The sequence below is a fragment of the Hesperophylax consimilis genome, chromosome 20 (assembly GCF_061612785.1).
Source record: "Hesperophylax consimilis isolate HC1 chromosome 20, BYU_Hcon_1.0, whole genome shotgun sequence".
Classification (NCBI taxonomy): Eukaryota; Metazoa; Arthropoda; class Insecta; order Trichoptera; family Limnephilidae; genus Hesperophylax; species Hesperophylax consimilis.
Window position 1 is genome coordinate 22,415,136 of NC_142855.1, and position 18,017 is coordinate 22,433,152.

Genomic DNA, 18,017 nt, shown 5'->3' on the forward strand with positions numbered 1-18,017 from the left:
AGTCTGAGAAGTATCATATAACAGACTAAGCCCCAATGGAAGCTGTCCTAAGAAGACTTATAACTAGGTGAGTAACTCTATTTTCAGGTTTGTACAAAACAGAGTTCGTTATCTCATGGGGCGGTAAATTGACTTGTTATAGAACCAATTCATATTCAATATAAATTGTACCGTGACATATTTATATATTAGCAAATTGAGTAGAATCTGCTATCATTTATGTTTTCCCAGGCGTGTTCGCTAGTTGACAAATTGAAATCTTGACTGAGATTTAATCACAAACACAAAACTTTTATCTTAATTCTGTAGATTCTATGGAAGAAAAACCTCCCTCCATCCGTTGAGGCCAAACGGCAAACTGGCGGCGAGCGGTGTCACAACTGTCATTCTTGTGAATGTCCTTGAGCATTCTAGTGATGTGCCGGACTGTGTAGCGTTTTTCGGTTTTGAGATATAGATACTGTACCAATGTGCCCCGTGAATCAATCTGCCCCCCCCCCCCCCCTAAGTATATTTACTGCCAGTCAAGTTTGTGTATTTTTGAAGCCAACATTGGATTTAGTTCTTAATTGGAACTGAGCGGTCTCTCTTCTATTGTTTTATTGGTGAAAGCGGCCGTGAGATATAATACATTTTAATCCTATTTTTATCATGCATATGTTTTTCCCGCACGGTTATAAATTACAAACATAATTCTAGCTCGTATTTAAATCACCATGACCAGTAAATTCATAATATATGAAGATAATTTATTATGCGAGTCATTCCATGTAATTGAATGACTCGCAAAGTAAGCGTAAAAAACAAACTGTCAACAGGACACCTGTAAGCATTGTTTGCTTTATGCGATAACACTTTAACTTAGTCATATGACAGACAAAACTGAAATATTTGACATCTTTGATGCCTAGGTCAAATAATCGTCTATGATATTTATTGTTTTATTAAGTGGTCGAGTTCACCACCGAGGTTTTGAATATTTCGTTCCAACTGAAAATGATTACTTTTAAGTTGTTTTAACCACTGGTAAATAGGATCAGTTGTTTAATATTGTTTCAGGTTTGATTTATTTTAATCTGGTACCAAGTAAAAGAAGGCCATGGATCTTCCGAACCCAGGGAATGTTTCCATCAAGGAGGATCCAGGGTCCCAGGAAGAGTGTGGAGCTGGAATGCCGTATACGTGTATAGATATCATCCTCCCGGATGTGAAGAAGGAATATTTGCAGTATGCGGAGAGTACTCCGACAACCAGTAAGATGTACTATTTAGTAAATTTCCCGTTTCGGAATGATTCGCAGACACCACATATATCATTCTTTATGGCGTCCTCTCTTGTCTTTTTTTTTAATTTAATAAAAATCAAATTTAATAATATAATTATTAATTTCTGCAAGTATTTTTTGGTTTTTTTATTCTTACAGCTGTTTCGGTTTTCAAGTCCATTTTCAAACTGTGGTTTGAGCCACCTTTAGACAACTTATTAATATGATTCTATTTTACCCCCTCCGCATTTAAAATGATTTATTACCGGTTAAACTGATTTACTGATAAAATAATTGTGAATTCATATTCTGTGGGGGTATTTTGAAGTCTGTTTTCCCACATTAATGTTATCTTAATTATTTAATAATGATGAATGTGATGTATTGATATTGTACAGGATAGAATACTGGGCCCTTAATCTCCAGTATTCTAGCGAGGATAGGGATCTGGTAATATCTCTATTAATAGTCGTAGATTCTGATATACGGAGGTTGTTTAATTCGGAATATAATAAACTGACAATACAAGTAACAAGTTATCTAAAGGCCGTCTAGCGACAGAATGGCTTCCCGCCACCCGACGATGCAACCCGAGGCCTTTAGTACCGTTCGGTTATCTTCGGTAGAACCCGAAGCTACCCGAGCGCAAACACCAGACACTACACCTTCCCTCCTTCAACTCTGAAGCCACTTACAAACCAACATAAATATTTTACATATATAAATCACAACATAGATATTCATTTTATATTACATTTGGTTTTAACAATGATTTTGAAAGATAGCCAACTTAGAAATTTAAAATATTTATGCACAAACACGATTAAACCAATTGTGCAGATCCACAGAGATTTCTAACAGAGCTGCGCTATGCAGTTATTACAACAAGTGAAGTTATTACATTTTGCTAACAAATAACCCTAAGACTAACAACCGCGGTGCCTGGGTCAAGTTGCCCCGTTTCCTCTGGAAGATGTGGGTGTCTCGCGTCTTGGCCGCAATCTCCCCGACCATGGTCTCTGTTGCCGGGCCTGTGTCTGCTCCGACACCACCTCCTCTGCCGCCAACCTGAAATCAGGAAGAAAACCAGTGAATCCACGCAATAAGGTTGAAGTCTCTAACTCCTGAGGCTCATTCCTCGAAATTTCAGACGCGGGATGCTGTGCACTATTGCCATCTTCCTTCCAGCTCACTGACATTTCCCTCATTTGGTCGACATGTCTCTTCCATGTCACATCTGTGTTCTCTATCTTAATAATATAAACTTTTTTACCTAGCTTTCTAGAGACTACTCCCTTAGCCCAAACTACTTTATTATCCTGACGATAATCTTTTGTTAAACACTTTTGTCCAACTTTAAAAACCCTGGTTTTAACCCCTTTGTAAAACTTAACCTGATCAGATTGAGCTTTAGAAATGTTAACGTTTGCTTGCTTGACTTTTCCCGAAAACTCATCCCCATTTTTCACTGGAATTAAATTGTCGAAAGTAGAACGCAGCCTCCTTCCTAATAACAGTACTGCTGGTTCAATACCTGTCGAGCAATGCAAAGAATTTCTATAGTCCATTAAAAAATTTAATAACTTGACATTAAAATTTAGTGGGAATTTACCGTTTACTAACAGTTTCTTGAGGAACGTTTTCGAAGTTTTAACAGCGTTTTCCGCCAATCCGTTTGACTGGGGGTGTTTCACAGGAGAAGTCATAAGTTTAATATTGTTCTCCTTTAAGAACCCTCTAAATTCCTCACTTGTAAAAACTGAGCCATTGTCAGACACAATTAACTCAGGGTTGCCAAAATTAGAAAAAATTTTCCTCAATTCCAAAATCGTATGAGATGAATCTGCCTTCTGTACTTCAATACAGTCCAACCATTTCGAGAATGAGTCACACACCACAAGGAACATCTTCCCCGCTAAAGGCCCACAGTAATCTACGTGTACCCTACTCCAAGCTTTACCTGGATTTGGCCAAACCGTCAATTGACTTTTTGGTGGTGACTGTTTTGACAACGCACAATCTGAACATGATTGAACGACTTCCTCCAAGTCTTTGTTCAGAGCTGTCCACCAAAAATAAGCTCTAGCTATTCCCTTCATTTTAACAATACCAAGATGTAACCTGTGTAATAAATCTAACACTTGCTTTTGGAGAGAAAAAGGTATAACTATTCTGTGTTGCCAAAACAAACAATCTTCTACGATAGAAAGTTCGTTCCTTTTTAGCCAATATTTCCATATACTGCTGTCACGATTTACTCGTTTGGGCCAGCCCTGCCGCAAATACCTAAAGACTAGCTGTAATTCGCTATCCGCTGCGGTGGCTTCCACAACTGCTTGAAAATTTACATGTTCACAATTTTCAATAAAACAAACAAAATCAGTCCCGAAATCGTCATTAAAATCCTCAACAGTGTCCTTCAGCGGTAACCGAGATAGGAAATCTGCCTGGTTATTACACGATTTCACAAATTCCGTTTTGTAAGAAAACCCTGCCAGAATGATGCCATATCTCTGTAAACGGTTTGCCGCAAGAACCGGAATATTTTTATGCTCCCCTAAAATTCTTAGTAATGGCATGTTATCAACGCACAATGTGAACTCCCTTCCAAACAGGTACTGGAAGAATTTATTTAACCCGAATACAATTGCCAGAGCCTCGAAATCCAAAATACTATATTTCCTTTCAGCGCTTGTTAAACTACGCGAAGCAAACTCGATTGGACGCATTGTACCGTCCTTAAATACATGTACCAAGCATGCACCCAATCCGGATGTACTTGCGTCCGTAAACAGTTTTACAGGTAAGTCCGGAAAATAATTTGTGAGAATCGTATCGTTCCCCATCAATTCTTTAATGGTATCGACTGCTATTTTACAGTCTTTTGAAAAATTCCACTCTACCCCTTTTTTCAAAAGGTTGTGTAAGGGTTCCAGTATCGATGACATCCTAGGAATGAAATTCCGGTAGAAATTTAGAAAACCCAATAAACTTTTCAATTTATGTACGTCCGTAGGATACGGAGCGTTTTTTATAGCTTCAAGCTTGTTTGGCTGTGGTTGGATTCCGTTCCCTGATATTACATACCCCAAAAATTCAATCGATCCCACAAAAAATTCGCATTTATCCGTGTTGACTTTCAACCCGCACTCTCGTAAACGAGCGCAGACTGTCCGGATATTATTCATTAAATCCAATTCGTTGACTCCCGAAATGATGATATCGTCCAAATAGAACGCAACTCCCTTTAACCCCTGAAGACAACTTGCCATAGTCCTAGCGAAGATCGCTGGCGCTGACTTAAACCCAAAAACCAGTCTATTATATTGAAATAATCCCAGATGAGTATTTATTGTAGTATACTTTTTGCAAAAGTCAGCTAATTCTAATTGTGAGTAAGCCTGTGATAAATCTAGTTTAGCGAACACTTTACCAAAACTAACTTTGTGAACCACCTCCTTTATGGAGGGGAGTGGATACCTTTCCAAATCCGACATGAGATTTAAAGATCTCTTATAGTCCACGCAAATTCTAACATTCCCGTTCTTTTTAATTACCGGAACAATGGGGGACGCGTATTCGCTGCTAGTTACCGGAGAAATGATACCATCAGCTACCATAGCTTCTAATTCTCTCTCGATTTTCTCTTTAATAGCGAACGGAACCGGCCTCGCATTAAAAAAAACAGGACGAACTTCCTTGTTTACTTTGAAACCTACTGTATGTTTATTGAATTTTCCCAACCCAGGAGAAAAAACTTCTGGAAACTCGTTGTAAATCATCTCGGTTTTGTCCTTGATTGATGAAACCGAATTATTCATCACTGGAACTATCTTCAGATTAAAAATCTCCATAAAATCCCTACCCACTATCAATTCCGTGCCATTAACCACAACAGTAAATAATAAATTATTTTTAAGATTATTGTATTCTACGGTAAAACAGGCACTACCTACAAGATTAAGTGGTTTGCCATCGTATCCTGATAAAGTACGCTTATCTGGTGACAATGTTACATTTCTAAAATAACGATTGAAAATAAAATCCGGCATGACCGACATGCTTGCCCCTGAATCAATCATAGCAGCACATTTTACTTCGTTAATTACCACATTAGCCCTAAACGGATTAATGTATGAAATAATATTATTCTGGGATTGTTCAAAAATCGGATTAACCTTGTGATTCCTACAAAATTTCTTCAAATGCCCTACCTTGTGACAGTTAAAACATTTTGCGTTCTTGAATTTACAATATTTTTCTACATGATATTCACCGCAAATCGTACATTTTTTATTACTCGGTTCGGGGCTCTTTGAACGAGATAACCTTGAAAAACTTTGAGTTTCTCCCAAACGCGACGAATGTCTCCCGGGCGAATTTGAACGATTCGAAATGGCATTCACATCCGAATTCCCTGCGGAAAATTCAGATTTAATTTCCGGAATCAGATTGTCTAAAACTGAAACCGTTATTGCTAACTCTTCCATCTTGTTAAATGTTAATTTAGTTCCCTCTAGAAAAATTTTCTCCTTAGCCCGGCCTGGTAAAATACCGATTGCAAAGGCATCCGCTAAGCTTTCTGGCAAGCGCGTTCCAAATTCACAAAAGGAAGATAATCCCCTTAGACGAACTGCGAAATCTCTGACCGATTCCCCATGCGATTGCTTTGCTTTTTGGGGATCAATGGTGAGGCACGAAATGAAAGAAGGTTGTGAAGGTCACATGTGTTTATTGGTGAGTCAGTTGCCGTGACGAGGAGATGACGTAGGACAGAAGAATACACCGGATGCTGGCTGTGATGTGCTGGTCAAGCGCGGGTCAGTGAGTCGACGCCGGGCGCTGGTGACCGGGACTCGATGGAGGTCAGGCACTGGCGAAGAACGTAGGTCTTCAGGCACTCCAGTGCTGACGAGACGGCCGAAGGTGCGACGGACCTTGTAGGCGGTTGAACGGGAACGATGTAGACCAGTGAGGATGCTGCGTGTCCTCGTGGTGGTCATGGTAGCGTGGAAGAAGCGCTGGTCAGAGACGCTGGAACCAGGGCGCTTGTAATCCGAGTAGCGCTGGCCGCGGACGTGGCCGAGGCGCTATGATGATGTCCCGATAGAGTCCATGATGATACGGGCGAAGCCGGGTACGTTGTCCTTCGCGCTAGTAAGATTAGCGCGGGTGATCACTCGTTGAGCCTTGTAGACTGGCGGCAAAATTATGACTGACTGACTGGCTCGCTGCGTCGGGCTTATTTATACTAGACGGCCGACGGTAGCAGTAGGTAGATGGATGGCAACTAAATTCTAGGCACTCGCACAGACTGTGTGTTTCGGGAACCTTCGACATTGCGGCGATTATGCATAGGCCGTAGACTCGAACCTTCTGGCGAGTTCTCGTAGTATCCCGGACTGAGTGCGCGTTAGTATTGTCGCGAGTAGGCAAGTAGGTCTTGAAACAGGTAGGTGGCTTTGTTTTGATTTCGGCTGCAAATACGTACCTAAGTAGCAATTAGCAAGTACGTACCTAAGTAGGTCGAGCGGTTTATTATTAATTATTCAATGGATTAATATCGACGCTACAGCTTGATAAAATTTTTCTCGTTCCTTGAACACCGATCGCGGTCTGGAACAATGTTTCTCAATTAATTCTATTAACTGATCAAATGCCACGTCTGTAACTTTAGCAGGGAAACATAAGTTGATCAAAATAGTTAATGTCTCCGCTTCCAGAAGATTCAGCAAATAAGCGCGTTTCTGTGAAGCATCTAACTTAGTCGTTTTTATGTCATCACGAATTAAAAGGAACTGTTCTAACCTCAAGCGGAATAGACTCCAATCTCCATTAACATGGGAGAACCTGGAAATTCCGCCCGATTCCATGATTGCAACGACAACAACAAAAAAAAAACCCACCCGACAACAATAACACCTTCCAGAAAACAAACAAGACAACCTGACTCCAGGAACCGGCGCCGATGCAGTCCAGCGCCCAGCCGCTTCCCGGAATTCCAAGTCTTCTTCTTCTGTGAAATTTGTCTGGTCTTTGTTACCCAGAGCCACCGGTCTGGCCTTTGTTACCCAGGACCACATGGTTATTTATTCTTCGCTGGATTCTTGGTCTGGTCTTTGTTACCCAGAGCCACGTAATTATTTACTTCCAATTGTCCTTATTATGCCCAGTTTATCTCCATTTATTGTCACCTTGACAATAAAATCCCGGAGATTTTTTTCCGCAAGTCACTGGTGTGAAACAGATCGACTTGGCGGCAATCCGAAAAAACTGTTTCCGTATACTCCTTTTAAGCTGCGCCACTGTGATGTATTGATATTGTACAGGATAGAATACTGGGCCCTTAATCTCCAGTATTCTAGCGAGGATAGGGATCTGGTAATATCTCTATTAATAGTCGTAGATTCTGATATACGGAGGTTGTTTAATTCGGAATATAATAAACTGACAATACAAGTAACAAGTTATCTAAAGGCCGTCTAGCGACAGAATGGCTTCCCGCCACCCGACGATGCAACCCGAGGCCTTTAGTACCGTTCGGTTATCTTCGGTAGAACCCGAAGCTACCCGAGCGCAAACACCAGACACTACAATGAAGCAGTTATTAATTTATTTAAATGTGTTTTATTGTTTAGGTTTTCTGAACATACTTAGAAGCGTGGAATAATTAATTTTCCTTACTTTATTAATTAATGTTATATTGGTTCTTTTATTGATTTCTAATTGTTCAATTAAATTTAATCTGAGGCCCATTCTTTCTATATGTAAGGGTTTAAGGTTATTTATTCCAAGCGGGACGTGATTATTTACTAAAAGATGTTCTGCGAATTTTGAAAAAGTGCTTGCAGAACTTAATAATTATATTATTAAATTATTATTTTTTTTTAAATTAAACGGAGTTCTACGAATTAAACACAAAAACAATAAATATCCTCTCTTGTCGTTGATAAGTTATCCTGGTATTTACTTTAAAATGTAAAATGTATCTTCATAGAAAACTGTCAAACTGCACTTAAAATGATGACAAAATTTCCAATTTATAATGTTAAAACCTTTACTATACGTGATTTAAGTTATGCATGTCCATTAAAATACGTGTACTTGATGCACAAAAACATTATTTCACTGAAAATATACTAAACCAACAAATATCCATTCTAAAGGAGTGCAGGAAGATGACTAAATGTTTTACTTCTTAAAGCATCATTCCTTTAGCGGACATCTGGGGTCCTTTATTTAATTATTTAATACGCCCCCCGTCTTAGATTCCGCTTCTACCAGATTTATATATAAGTTAATAAAAACAATATGTTTTCTTATAACTCCTTTCGGAGAAGGAAGGCCGTAATTTTTAATGTAATAGGTTTTTCGTATTTGCATGTCAACGTACATATTGCTGTTTTGTTTCTCCAGGTAGCATTAATGTGGAGACTATTACCATCAAGACAGAACCTGAACACCGAGAAGGGTTTGGAAGGGGAAATCCTTACTCAGATATTGACATAGACCTTCCGGATATTAAAAAGGAATGCTTGGAGCGCTCCAAAAAAATTTCCCACACAGCAGGTATAAGCGACTTTGTTTCGTTAAAGTTATTCCTTCGTGCTCTCCTAATTTATGCGATTTTATGAATTTACCGTTCTCAAGAGATTTATTCATAATCTTTTTCAGACTTATCAGACGTGAAGAAGCATCCTGGGGATAAAAGATTTTATTGTTCCCATTGCAATTATACCTGCTCTCTCAAGTCAGCATTAGAAACGCACCTGAGCACCCACAGTAGAGTAAAACCGTTTTCATGTCCCGACTGCAACTGTTCATATTCAACAAAGGGAAATCTTAAACATCACTTGTTGACCCACAGTGGAGAAAAACCTTTTTCATGTGCCGACTGCAAATATACATCTACTACAAAGGGGGGTCTAAAAATACACATGTTTTCTCACAGTGTAGAAAACCCTTTTTCATGTCCCGACTGCAACTATTCATGTTCAACAAAGGCAAATCTAAAACGTCACTTGATAACCCACAGTGGAGAAAAACCTTTTTCATGTCCCGACTGCAACTATCTATGTACTACTAAGGAGTCTCTAAAACGTCACATGCTAACTCACAGTGGAGAAAAACCTTTTTCATGTCCCGACTGCAACTATTCATGTTCAACAAAGAGTCATCTAAGACTTCACTTGCTGACCCACAGTAGAGAAAAACCTTTTCAATGTGCCGACTGCAACTTTTTATATTCAACAAAACAAAATCTAAAACATCACTTGTTGACCCACAGTGGAGAAAAACCTTTTTCATGTGCCGACTGCAAATATACATGTACTACAAAGGGGGGTCTAAAAAGTCACATGCTTACTCACAGTGGAGAAAAACCTTTTAAATGTCCCATTTGCAACTATCGTTGTCGTTTAAAGGGGAATCTAAAAATGCACATGCGTACACACAGTGGAGAAAAACCTTTTTCATGTCCCGACTGCAACTATCTATGTGCTACAAAGGAGTGTCTAAAAAGTCACATGCTTACTCACAGTGGAGAAAAACCTTTTTCATGTCCCGACTGCAACTATTCATTTTTTACAAAGTCAAATTTAAAACGTCACATGCGTACACACAGTGGAGAAAAACCTTTTTCATGTGCCGACTGCAAATATGCATGTGCTTCAAAGAGATATCTAAAAATACACATGTTTTCTCACAGTGTAGAAAAACCTTTTTCATGTCCCGACTGCAACTATTCATGTTCAACAAAGGCAAATCTAAAACGTCACTTGATGACCCACAGTGGAGAAAAACCTTTTTCATGTCCCGACTGCAACTATCTATTTGCTACAAAGGGGTGTCTAAAACGTCACATGCTTACTCACAGTGGAGAAAAACCTTTTTCATGTCCCATTTGCAACTATCTTTGTCGTTTAAATGGGAATCTAAAAGTGCACATGCGTACACACAGTGGAGAAAAACCTTTTTCATGTCCCGACTGCAACTATTCATGTTCAACAAAGGCAAATCTAAAACGTCACTTGATGATCCACAGTGGAGAAAAACCTTTTCAATGTCCCGACTGCAACTATCTATGTGCTACAAAGGGGTATATAAAAATGCACATGCTTACTCACAGTGGAGAGAAACCTTTTGCATGTCCCATTTGCAACTATCTTTGTCGTTCAAAGGGGAATCTAAAATTGCACATGCTTACACACAGTGGAGAAAAACCTTTTTCATGTCCCGACTGCAACTATTCATTTTTTACAAAGTCAAATTTAAAACGTCACATGCGTACACACAGTGGAGAAAAACCTTTTTCATGTGCCGACTGCAACTACACGTGTGTTTCAAAGACATCTCTAAAAGTACACATGTATACTCACAGTGTAGAAAAACCTTTTTCATGTCCCGATTGCAACTATTCGTGTGTGAGAAAGGATTTACTAAAAAATCATATGTTTACCCACAGAGGAGAAAACCTTTTTCAAATCTTGTCTGCAACTATCTAAATGATACAAAGGGGGATCTCAAAATTCACATCGTTACCCACAGCGGATAAAAACCTTTTTCATGTACAGACTGCAACTATCTATGTTCTACAAAGGGTAGTCTAACAACTCACATGTTTACCACGGTGGAGATATACCTTTTTCATGTCCAGACTGTAACTATTCATATTCAATAAAGGGACATCTAAAACATCATTTGCTGACCCACAGTAGAGAAAAACTTTTTTCATGTGCCGACTGCAACTATCTATATGCTACAAAGGGGAATCTAAAAAGTCACATGTTTACTCACAGTGTACAAAAACCTTTTTCATGTCCTGAATGCAACTATTCATGTTCAACAAAGGGAAATCTAAAGCGTCACTTGCTGCCCACAGTGGAGAAAAACTGTTTTTATGTTCCCACTGCAACTGTGTATGTTATACAAAGGGAAAAATATTTTTTTTTACCCACAGGTATATAATATATATTCCAAGCTGTTAATTAATAACTCCTTAATTTAAAATAACTTGTGTTTGTTAAGGGAGTATCGTCTTAAGTTTTTAACAGTTATTAATTTTAGGAATACTACTATACGTACTTTTTTTATGGAATTTGTTAAAACATTTAATAACAGAGTATGTGTAATGGTATTGTGCCGTTGTTATATTGAGTTACGGGATTATTATTTCTACCTTTTTTTCGGTCTGGTGCTCAATTACTCTCTATTCAGTTTATCTTTGTGGATTTGAAGTAATCCATTTTTGATGGATTCTATTTAATTAAAAAACTTATAATTCTTCGAATAATTTAATTATAATTCTGGAATAAGTAGAATAATCTGATGGTTTTTTGAGAATTATTTTAATGTGTGTTCTTTGGACTACTTCCAGGCTAAGTTAGTTTTATAAGCTCCTTCCCAGCCTATTATTTTGTACTGGAGAATCGTTTGGGCTAGTGCATAGTTAACCTTTTGCAGCATTGGTTTTAGAAGAATATTTCTCAGTTTGAGGAAATTGTAGTAAAGCTTACGTATTCTTATAATAGTCTGTCCAATATGCTGTATCCATCCAATTAATCTAATAAATCCAATGATCTATTATTATGCCTAAATATAAAAAAAAAACTTTTTGTCAGTTTTAAGCATTTTCGTGAGTTGCAATCGTTTGAATAATTTTTACATGAGGTATAAATATTAATTTTCGAATTTATTGTTGAAAGGTTTTGTCCGTTAGTGTAAATGTTATGTAGTAAGTTTTGTCCTTGATTAGTTGATCTTACTGATTGCACGTGACCAAGGTATGTTTTACACTATGTTGCTGGGGGATTGATGTGGTGGTGCATGCTCTGCGATTTGTAGTCGTGGGGATGCTAGATTAATGGAGGATATGGTCAATTCATAATGATGTTCTTGTCGTTTAGATAGATAACTTACGAACATTCATTGGTTTCCAATTTGTTTTAATTTTTCAATAAGTCTTCTACATCATTTTTTTAAGTTTCTTTTTTCAATGAAATTATTAGTTACATGTATTGAGGAATTTTTCGACCACCATGCTAGGCACATGCCCGTGTTATGGTGGTCGGTTTTTGGTTTCTCAGTTAGGTAAATTACATATGTATTAATGAACCACATTGTAAACTGTTGATTTCCCTAAAGTAAAAAAGATACATAAAAAAGAATATAAAAAGTATGTAGTTATAAAATATATAAAATTAAACATAGTACTATAGAGTAAGCAAATAAGAAAGGATTATTTTTATTATGGAAATCTATATGTGCTTGATTAAATTGGTAGGTACATTATTTTGCAGCAATTTTGTACAAATAAATCAAAGTTAGAATTCATGTTTCAAGTCCGGCGAATTACACTGAACACTGGAGTCAATTTTTATTGTTACGGTGGTTTATTCAGCTGGTAGCTAAGGTGGCACAGTAGGTACATGTAAAAATAAGTTTTCTATGTTTTCATTTGAGTTTGACATTTTTAGTTATGTCGCATTTAATCTGTAGTCGCAAAGTGTGTTTTGGAAAGTGATAGAAGCTTTTTCGCATCTTCGGTACTTGAGGTTTCTCTCCAGTCCTGTAATTTATTTTTTTTCCAGAAGTTCAATGTTTAATGTGTTAATGTTGTTCTGCTGTATTGCAGTTAAGTTATTGTAAGCTAGTTTTCCAATTGATAGGTGCTATTTTTGTAATTTCGCCATCCTGTGTCCAAAAATAATCTATACACGATGGAGTTTGTCGGGGCACAACTCTGGTGTAATCTTTTATACATATAACATTTACAACCTTTTACTACATTTGGTAAACTGTTTACTTGAATTATATAATATAATTGGTTATATTTTACTATATAATACTTATGGACAAACTGATTAAATGCTAACTGTAATGCATTGAATATTTCGGGGATTTTATGCCGCTTTGTTCTATCTCCGTAAACATTTTCTGATTTATTAATTATAAACATTTGGACTTCTCTATGTCTAGTAGGGTTATTGTGGTTAATAGGTTTTTTGGGTTCTGTGTTCCAGAATTCATCCAGCTTTAATTGGTAATCTACGCTATTACGTATGGGGAGTGCGTTACACAATTAAAACTTTTTTTTATAATCGCCTTCATGTAATGGAATTTTTTTTTGGCTGCTATCAATGGAAACGGAGTTGTATTTGCTCTATTTTATTTAAGTACGTTTTGTACGTAAATCCATAGCTATTGACTCCGTATCCTATAATTGATTCAGGTAATGCAAAATATATACAGTACATATAGTTTATTTTAGCTAACAACATTTTTTATGAATTAAAATATCCCTAATACAGATCTTAATCTATTAAATATGCTGTCTATGTGATTTGACCAGTTAAAATTAACATCTATTGTAAGACCGAGGTATGTATATTGGTACACTTTTTCTATATTTGGGCATTTACATTGCAAAGATTGGTTTTCTGTATGCCAACATTCAAGACTTTCGCAAAACAAGATAAAATGCTGATTGGTCGGTAATTTTTCACAAAAGATTTATCACCAGATTTATGTATTGGAACAATATGTGCATTTTTCCACAAGTCTGGGAAAGTTTCTGAAAATCATTATCTTCATTCATTATATATCAAAAGAAGTGGGTTAATCAACGGGCTGGAACAACATCTTACAAACAAGGGAGGTATTTTATCAGGCCTTTGGATGTATCGATTTTTTCCAAACAAGATTTAATGGTTTCCTTGCTAACATTGATTTTTCCAAGATTAAATTGGTTGTTTTGTGAAACTTTTGGTATAGCAGTATATAACAAGGGATTAGATTGAGTATAAACGGATACGAAAGAATTAGAGGAAAGATTGGCAATGTGTTGTCCATTATCTGCAGATATAGAATCCAGGTGCATTAATTTAGGAATGCAATTGGTATGCCCAGAAAGCTTTTACATTTACTTTTATGCCTTGTTCAACAGAATTTATATATGATAAATAGCATTCTTTTTGCATTTTTTCGATCTTTTTCTTAGAATACCAAACTCAGCATAGTCTAGTGGGTTTTTATATTTATTGGCCCGCAGTCTTACTTTATTTTTCTCTTTGAGGAGCTTAATAAGATGTCTCCATAACCTGGAACAACTCTTCCATGGCATGGATCCAGACGTTCTTCGCTATTATACCATTAAGACGATCGTGCCCTGGTGCCTTCTTCGGACCCAAACCCTTAATTATAACATCAACTTTAGCCTTAGTTATTTTTAGAGTTCTATCCTCACTGGCGAGGATCCTAGGTTGAAGCCGTGACAGAGCTCTTATCTGTTTGTGGTGGTCGTTTTCCCCGATTACTGAGTCTAATGGAACTAATTTATCCAACAAGGTGTTTAGTGTGCTGGTCACATCGGTACTCTCAGAATTCCCAGAGGGATTATCCGATATGATACTAGTCAAATACCGGTCAGAACCTTTTCCCGTTTTTTCGATTGCGCTGTGGATTTCCCACGGGTTTGCGTTACCCACTTGTTTAACCCAACTGTACCATGCAGTTCGTTTTGCCGAGAGGATAGACAATTTGAAAGCTTCCCTGGCCCTACTGACACGAATCTTAAGAGATGTGAGCATCTCTTGCGTGCCACCAGTCCTCTTTAGGGATCCAAGTGCCCTAAAAGCCCTCTTATAGTCCCCCTTAAGCAAAGTCAACTCACCCGACCACCACGGCGTTCTAATAGCGGTTTTTGGGTTTGATTTTCCCAAATACCGTTCAGCAGCTGACACAACGGCTACGTTAAAGTAATTCCCCAAATTATCTGGATCGTTTGCTGCTACGTTGTAAAATCCCCTTAGAGTGTCACGTAGAGCCTCCCCAAAGTTATCCCAATTCGCCACTGTGGTTTTAAAGTTCCAGGAGGTTTTCAGAGCTTGGGTCTTCTGGACCCCCACAGTAAAAGTAATTAATCTATGATCGGAGACAATTGCGCTATCATGGACCTTCCAGTTTGACATCCCGGTCGCAACTGATCCAGAGCAAAGACTTAGATCTATGTTGCTCTCCCCATGTATGTTTGAGAAAGTGGTTAAGTGACAGTTTTCATTTAAGAGTAATAGACCTTGATGCGTCTGATCGTTCCGTTCTATGATTATTATCGTCAAACCACATTGGGGAGCGAGCGTAAAAGTCACCTCCAATAATTATGTTACGGCCTTTAAGCTAAGGATGTGTGGTCCGACAGGGTTGCTATATTTAAAGTAGACTGAGATTAGAATAATGAGATTAGAATAATCTCAGTCTGGCCAAAGTTAATAATTTCACAGGTTTGGTATTCGTTCGACGGGCCAACCAGGAGGAGGAGGCTGATCAATGTGGTATTGACCAGAGCACCCGCCCCCGGTGATCTGCCTACTTCAAGCACCGCCCCTGGATGACTTACTGGTGCTCTCCCCTGCCAGGTGTATTGCTCCTGGATGAGCATAAGGTCGATTTTCAGGTTGGACATGACCTTCAGCGCCTCGAGCGTAGCTGTCCGAGATCTCTGGAGGTTGATCTGACCTATGGAGGTAGGTATGTAGGTAGTGCAGTGAGTGACGCGAATATAAAATTAAGTGGGCCTCCAACTACAAACTATGCCGCTATTTAAGGGGCCTAAGACCGATAGGTCTTACGGCCAAGGGGAATCAATAAATATCGGGGACGAATTAAAAATATAGTAACCTGAATTTTGATGGAACCTCTTGATCAAAGGTGGATTTCCTAGATCGTAGAAGACGACTCACCACGCTTGGGTACTCCCGGATATCCACGGCAGTACGAGGACACCCAAAACATGGGCTTACAACCTACATCAAGCCGGATTTGCAGAATATCACCCGAAAAATCACTCATGGATATCACGCGATCGGAATTCAGGTTGGAAAACTTGCTGTATTTAATATCTATAAACCTCCCAATGAAGTATGGCAGTCACCAGCTCTTCCTGCACACAATCACCCGGCGGTGCATGTGGGAGATTTCAACAGCCACCACTTCCTATGGGGCTACTTGACGACCGATAAAGCTGGAGAGCAGATCGCCGAATGGGCGTCAGACCAGGATTGCCAACTTATTTACGATGCAAAGCAAAAGGGCAGATTCCTCTCTGCGCGATGGCGACGTGAATATACGCCTGACTTGTGTTTTATCTCTACAGCGCCGGACGGAAAACCTATGAGGGCTTCGAGAACTATATTGAACAGTTTCCCACATAGCCAACACAGGCCAGTCATGCTAAGCATAGGCAAACAGATTCCGTGTATCTCCAGCAATCCGATGCCACGGTGGAATCTAAAAAAAGGCAAAATGGCGAGACGAAAGAGAAAATGTTGACAGGGTTGTGGATAACATACCTACCACCAAAGCCGAATTCTTACGACCGATTTTCAAACCTTTTATTTATAGCCGCAAAGAAATTTATACCTAGAGGCAGAGGCGGATTTGCAGTCTTGGCCGCCCTAGGCCCGAGACCATGTAGGTGCCCCTTTCTCAGTACCCATCATATTGACCAGGAGTATCCAAACTTTTCAGTAAGTTCCTAGGGTCAAAATCTTTTTAATTTTCCTGCTATTATCATTCATGGTTCATGGGGTGAGATTTGTCCAGGTCTTGGCGGCAGATACGTCTGCCTACCTGCTGCGTGGCGGGCCGGATCGAGAGAGACTGGGTGAGGGAGGCCTTTTGACCTTTTCAGACGGACTATCTTGACCCATCGCCTTGCACCGCAGTTGGAGGGATGTATTCATACGTATGTCACTCCTGGACACACTAATCCCCATATTCCTACCCACCCCTCATACATTTTCTTTTTCAGAACTTCCTATCCTTCCCTTCCTTAAAAAGACCCTCCACACAGCATCACCTAAGATGGCATAGGTCGTGAGGGAACACGCTATTATGCATAACAATACCTAACGCGGTTCAGTCACTAGCGCAACTGAATCACGGTAGGGATTGGAAATACGCGAGCGGGCGAGCGACGGAGCATGATAGGTTTGGCGAGGGCGGCTGCGGGGCGTGGGGGCGCGCTGTGTGCTGTGTGTGAACACGCGCTTGCATATCGCTATTTCGTACGTAGAATATTTAGGTATTTAGGAAGTAATTTCTTGTTATCATCTGTGACTTTTTTGTCACGATTGGCCGCCCCTAATATCTGGCCGCCCTAGGCCCGGGCCTACATAGGCCTAAGGGCAAATCCGCCTCTGCCTAGAGGCTACAGAAAAGTGTATATTCCAACATGGAGCTCAGAAAGTGAACTCCTTCTAGCTGTATTTGAGAGGACAAAAGACCCAGACACTGCATCTGACCTTCTCCAATCTCTGGAAAGTCTATGTAACGGTGGAATGAACTAATTTCCGGATAATGAATGACGGCCGGCATAGTCCAGTGGTAACGCATTGGACTGCCATTCCGAAGGTCGCGGGTTCGAACCCGGCGTGCGCAAATGAATTTTATTTGATTAATTTGTGTTATTTCACAATTAATTAATTAAAATAATGTATAGTATATTTGCGGCACGTTCCAGAGTGGAAGATACTACCAGTATCGCCCTGGTGTAAGACCACCATTCAGAATTGAAACGTTGCTCCAAATGGCTTTAGCCGTGTTTAGTGACTAGATCTGAATAGCCAGGTACTTCCCCACCTTCCTCTTTCCCTTCCCCACTTACCTTCAGCCTCACAACATCCCCCAATAGGGGATGCCATAGTCTCACTGGCTCCAGACGGGAGCAGTTGGGACTCTTGTGAGGTATTCACTATAA

The 18,017-nt window shown here is 39.2% G+C and overlaps 1 protein-coding gene across 1 annotated transcript; it reads left to right on the plus strand.

Moving 5' to 3' along the window:
- The first annotated feature begins 495 nt into the window (after positions 1 to 495).
- LOC149414350 (uncharacterized) lies at positions 496 to 8,928 on the plus strand. Its single transcript, XM_089644144.1, has 4 exons — positions 496 to 617; positions 1,060 to 1,253; positions 8,681 to 8,833; positions 8,915 to 8,928. Exons 2-4 carry the CDS (start codon positions 1,100 to 1,102, stop codon positions 8,926 to 8,928), a joined length of 321 nt encoding a protein of 106 aa, XP_089500270.1. The 5' UTR covers positions 496 to 617; positions 1,060 to 1,099.
- The last annotated feature ends 9,089 nt before the right edge of the window (positions 8,929 to 18,017 follow it).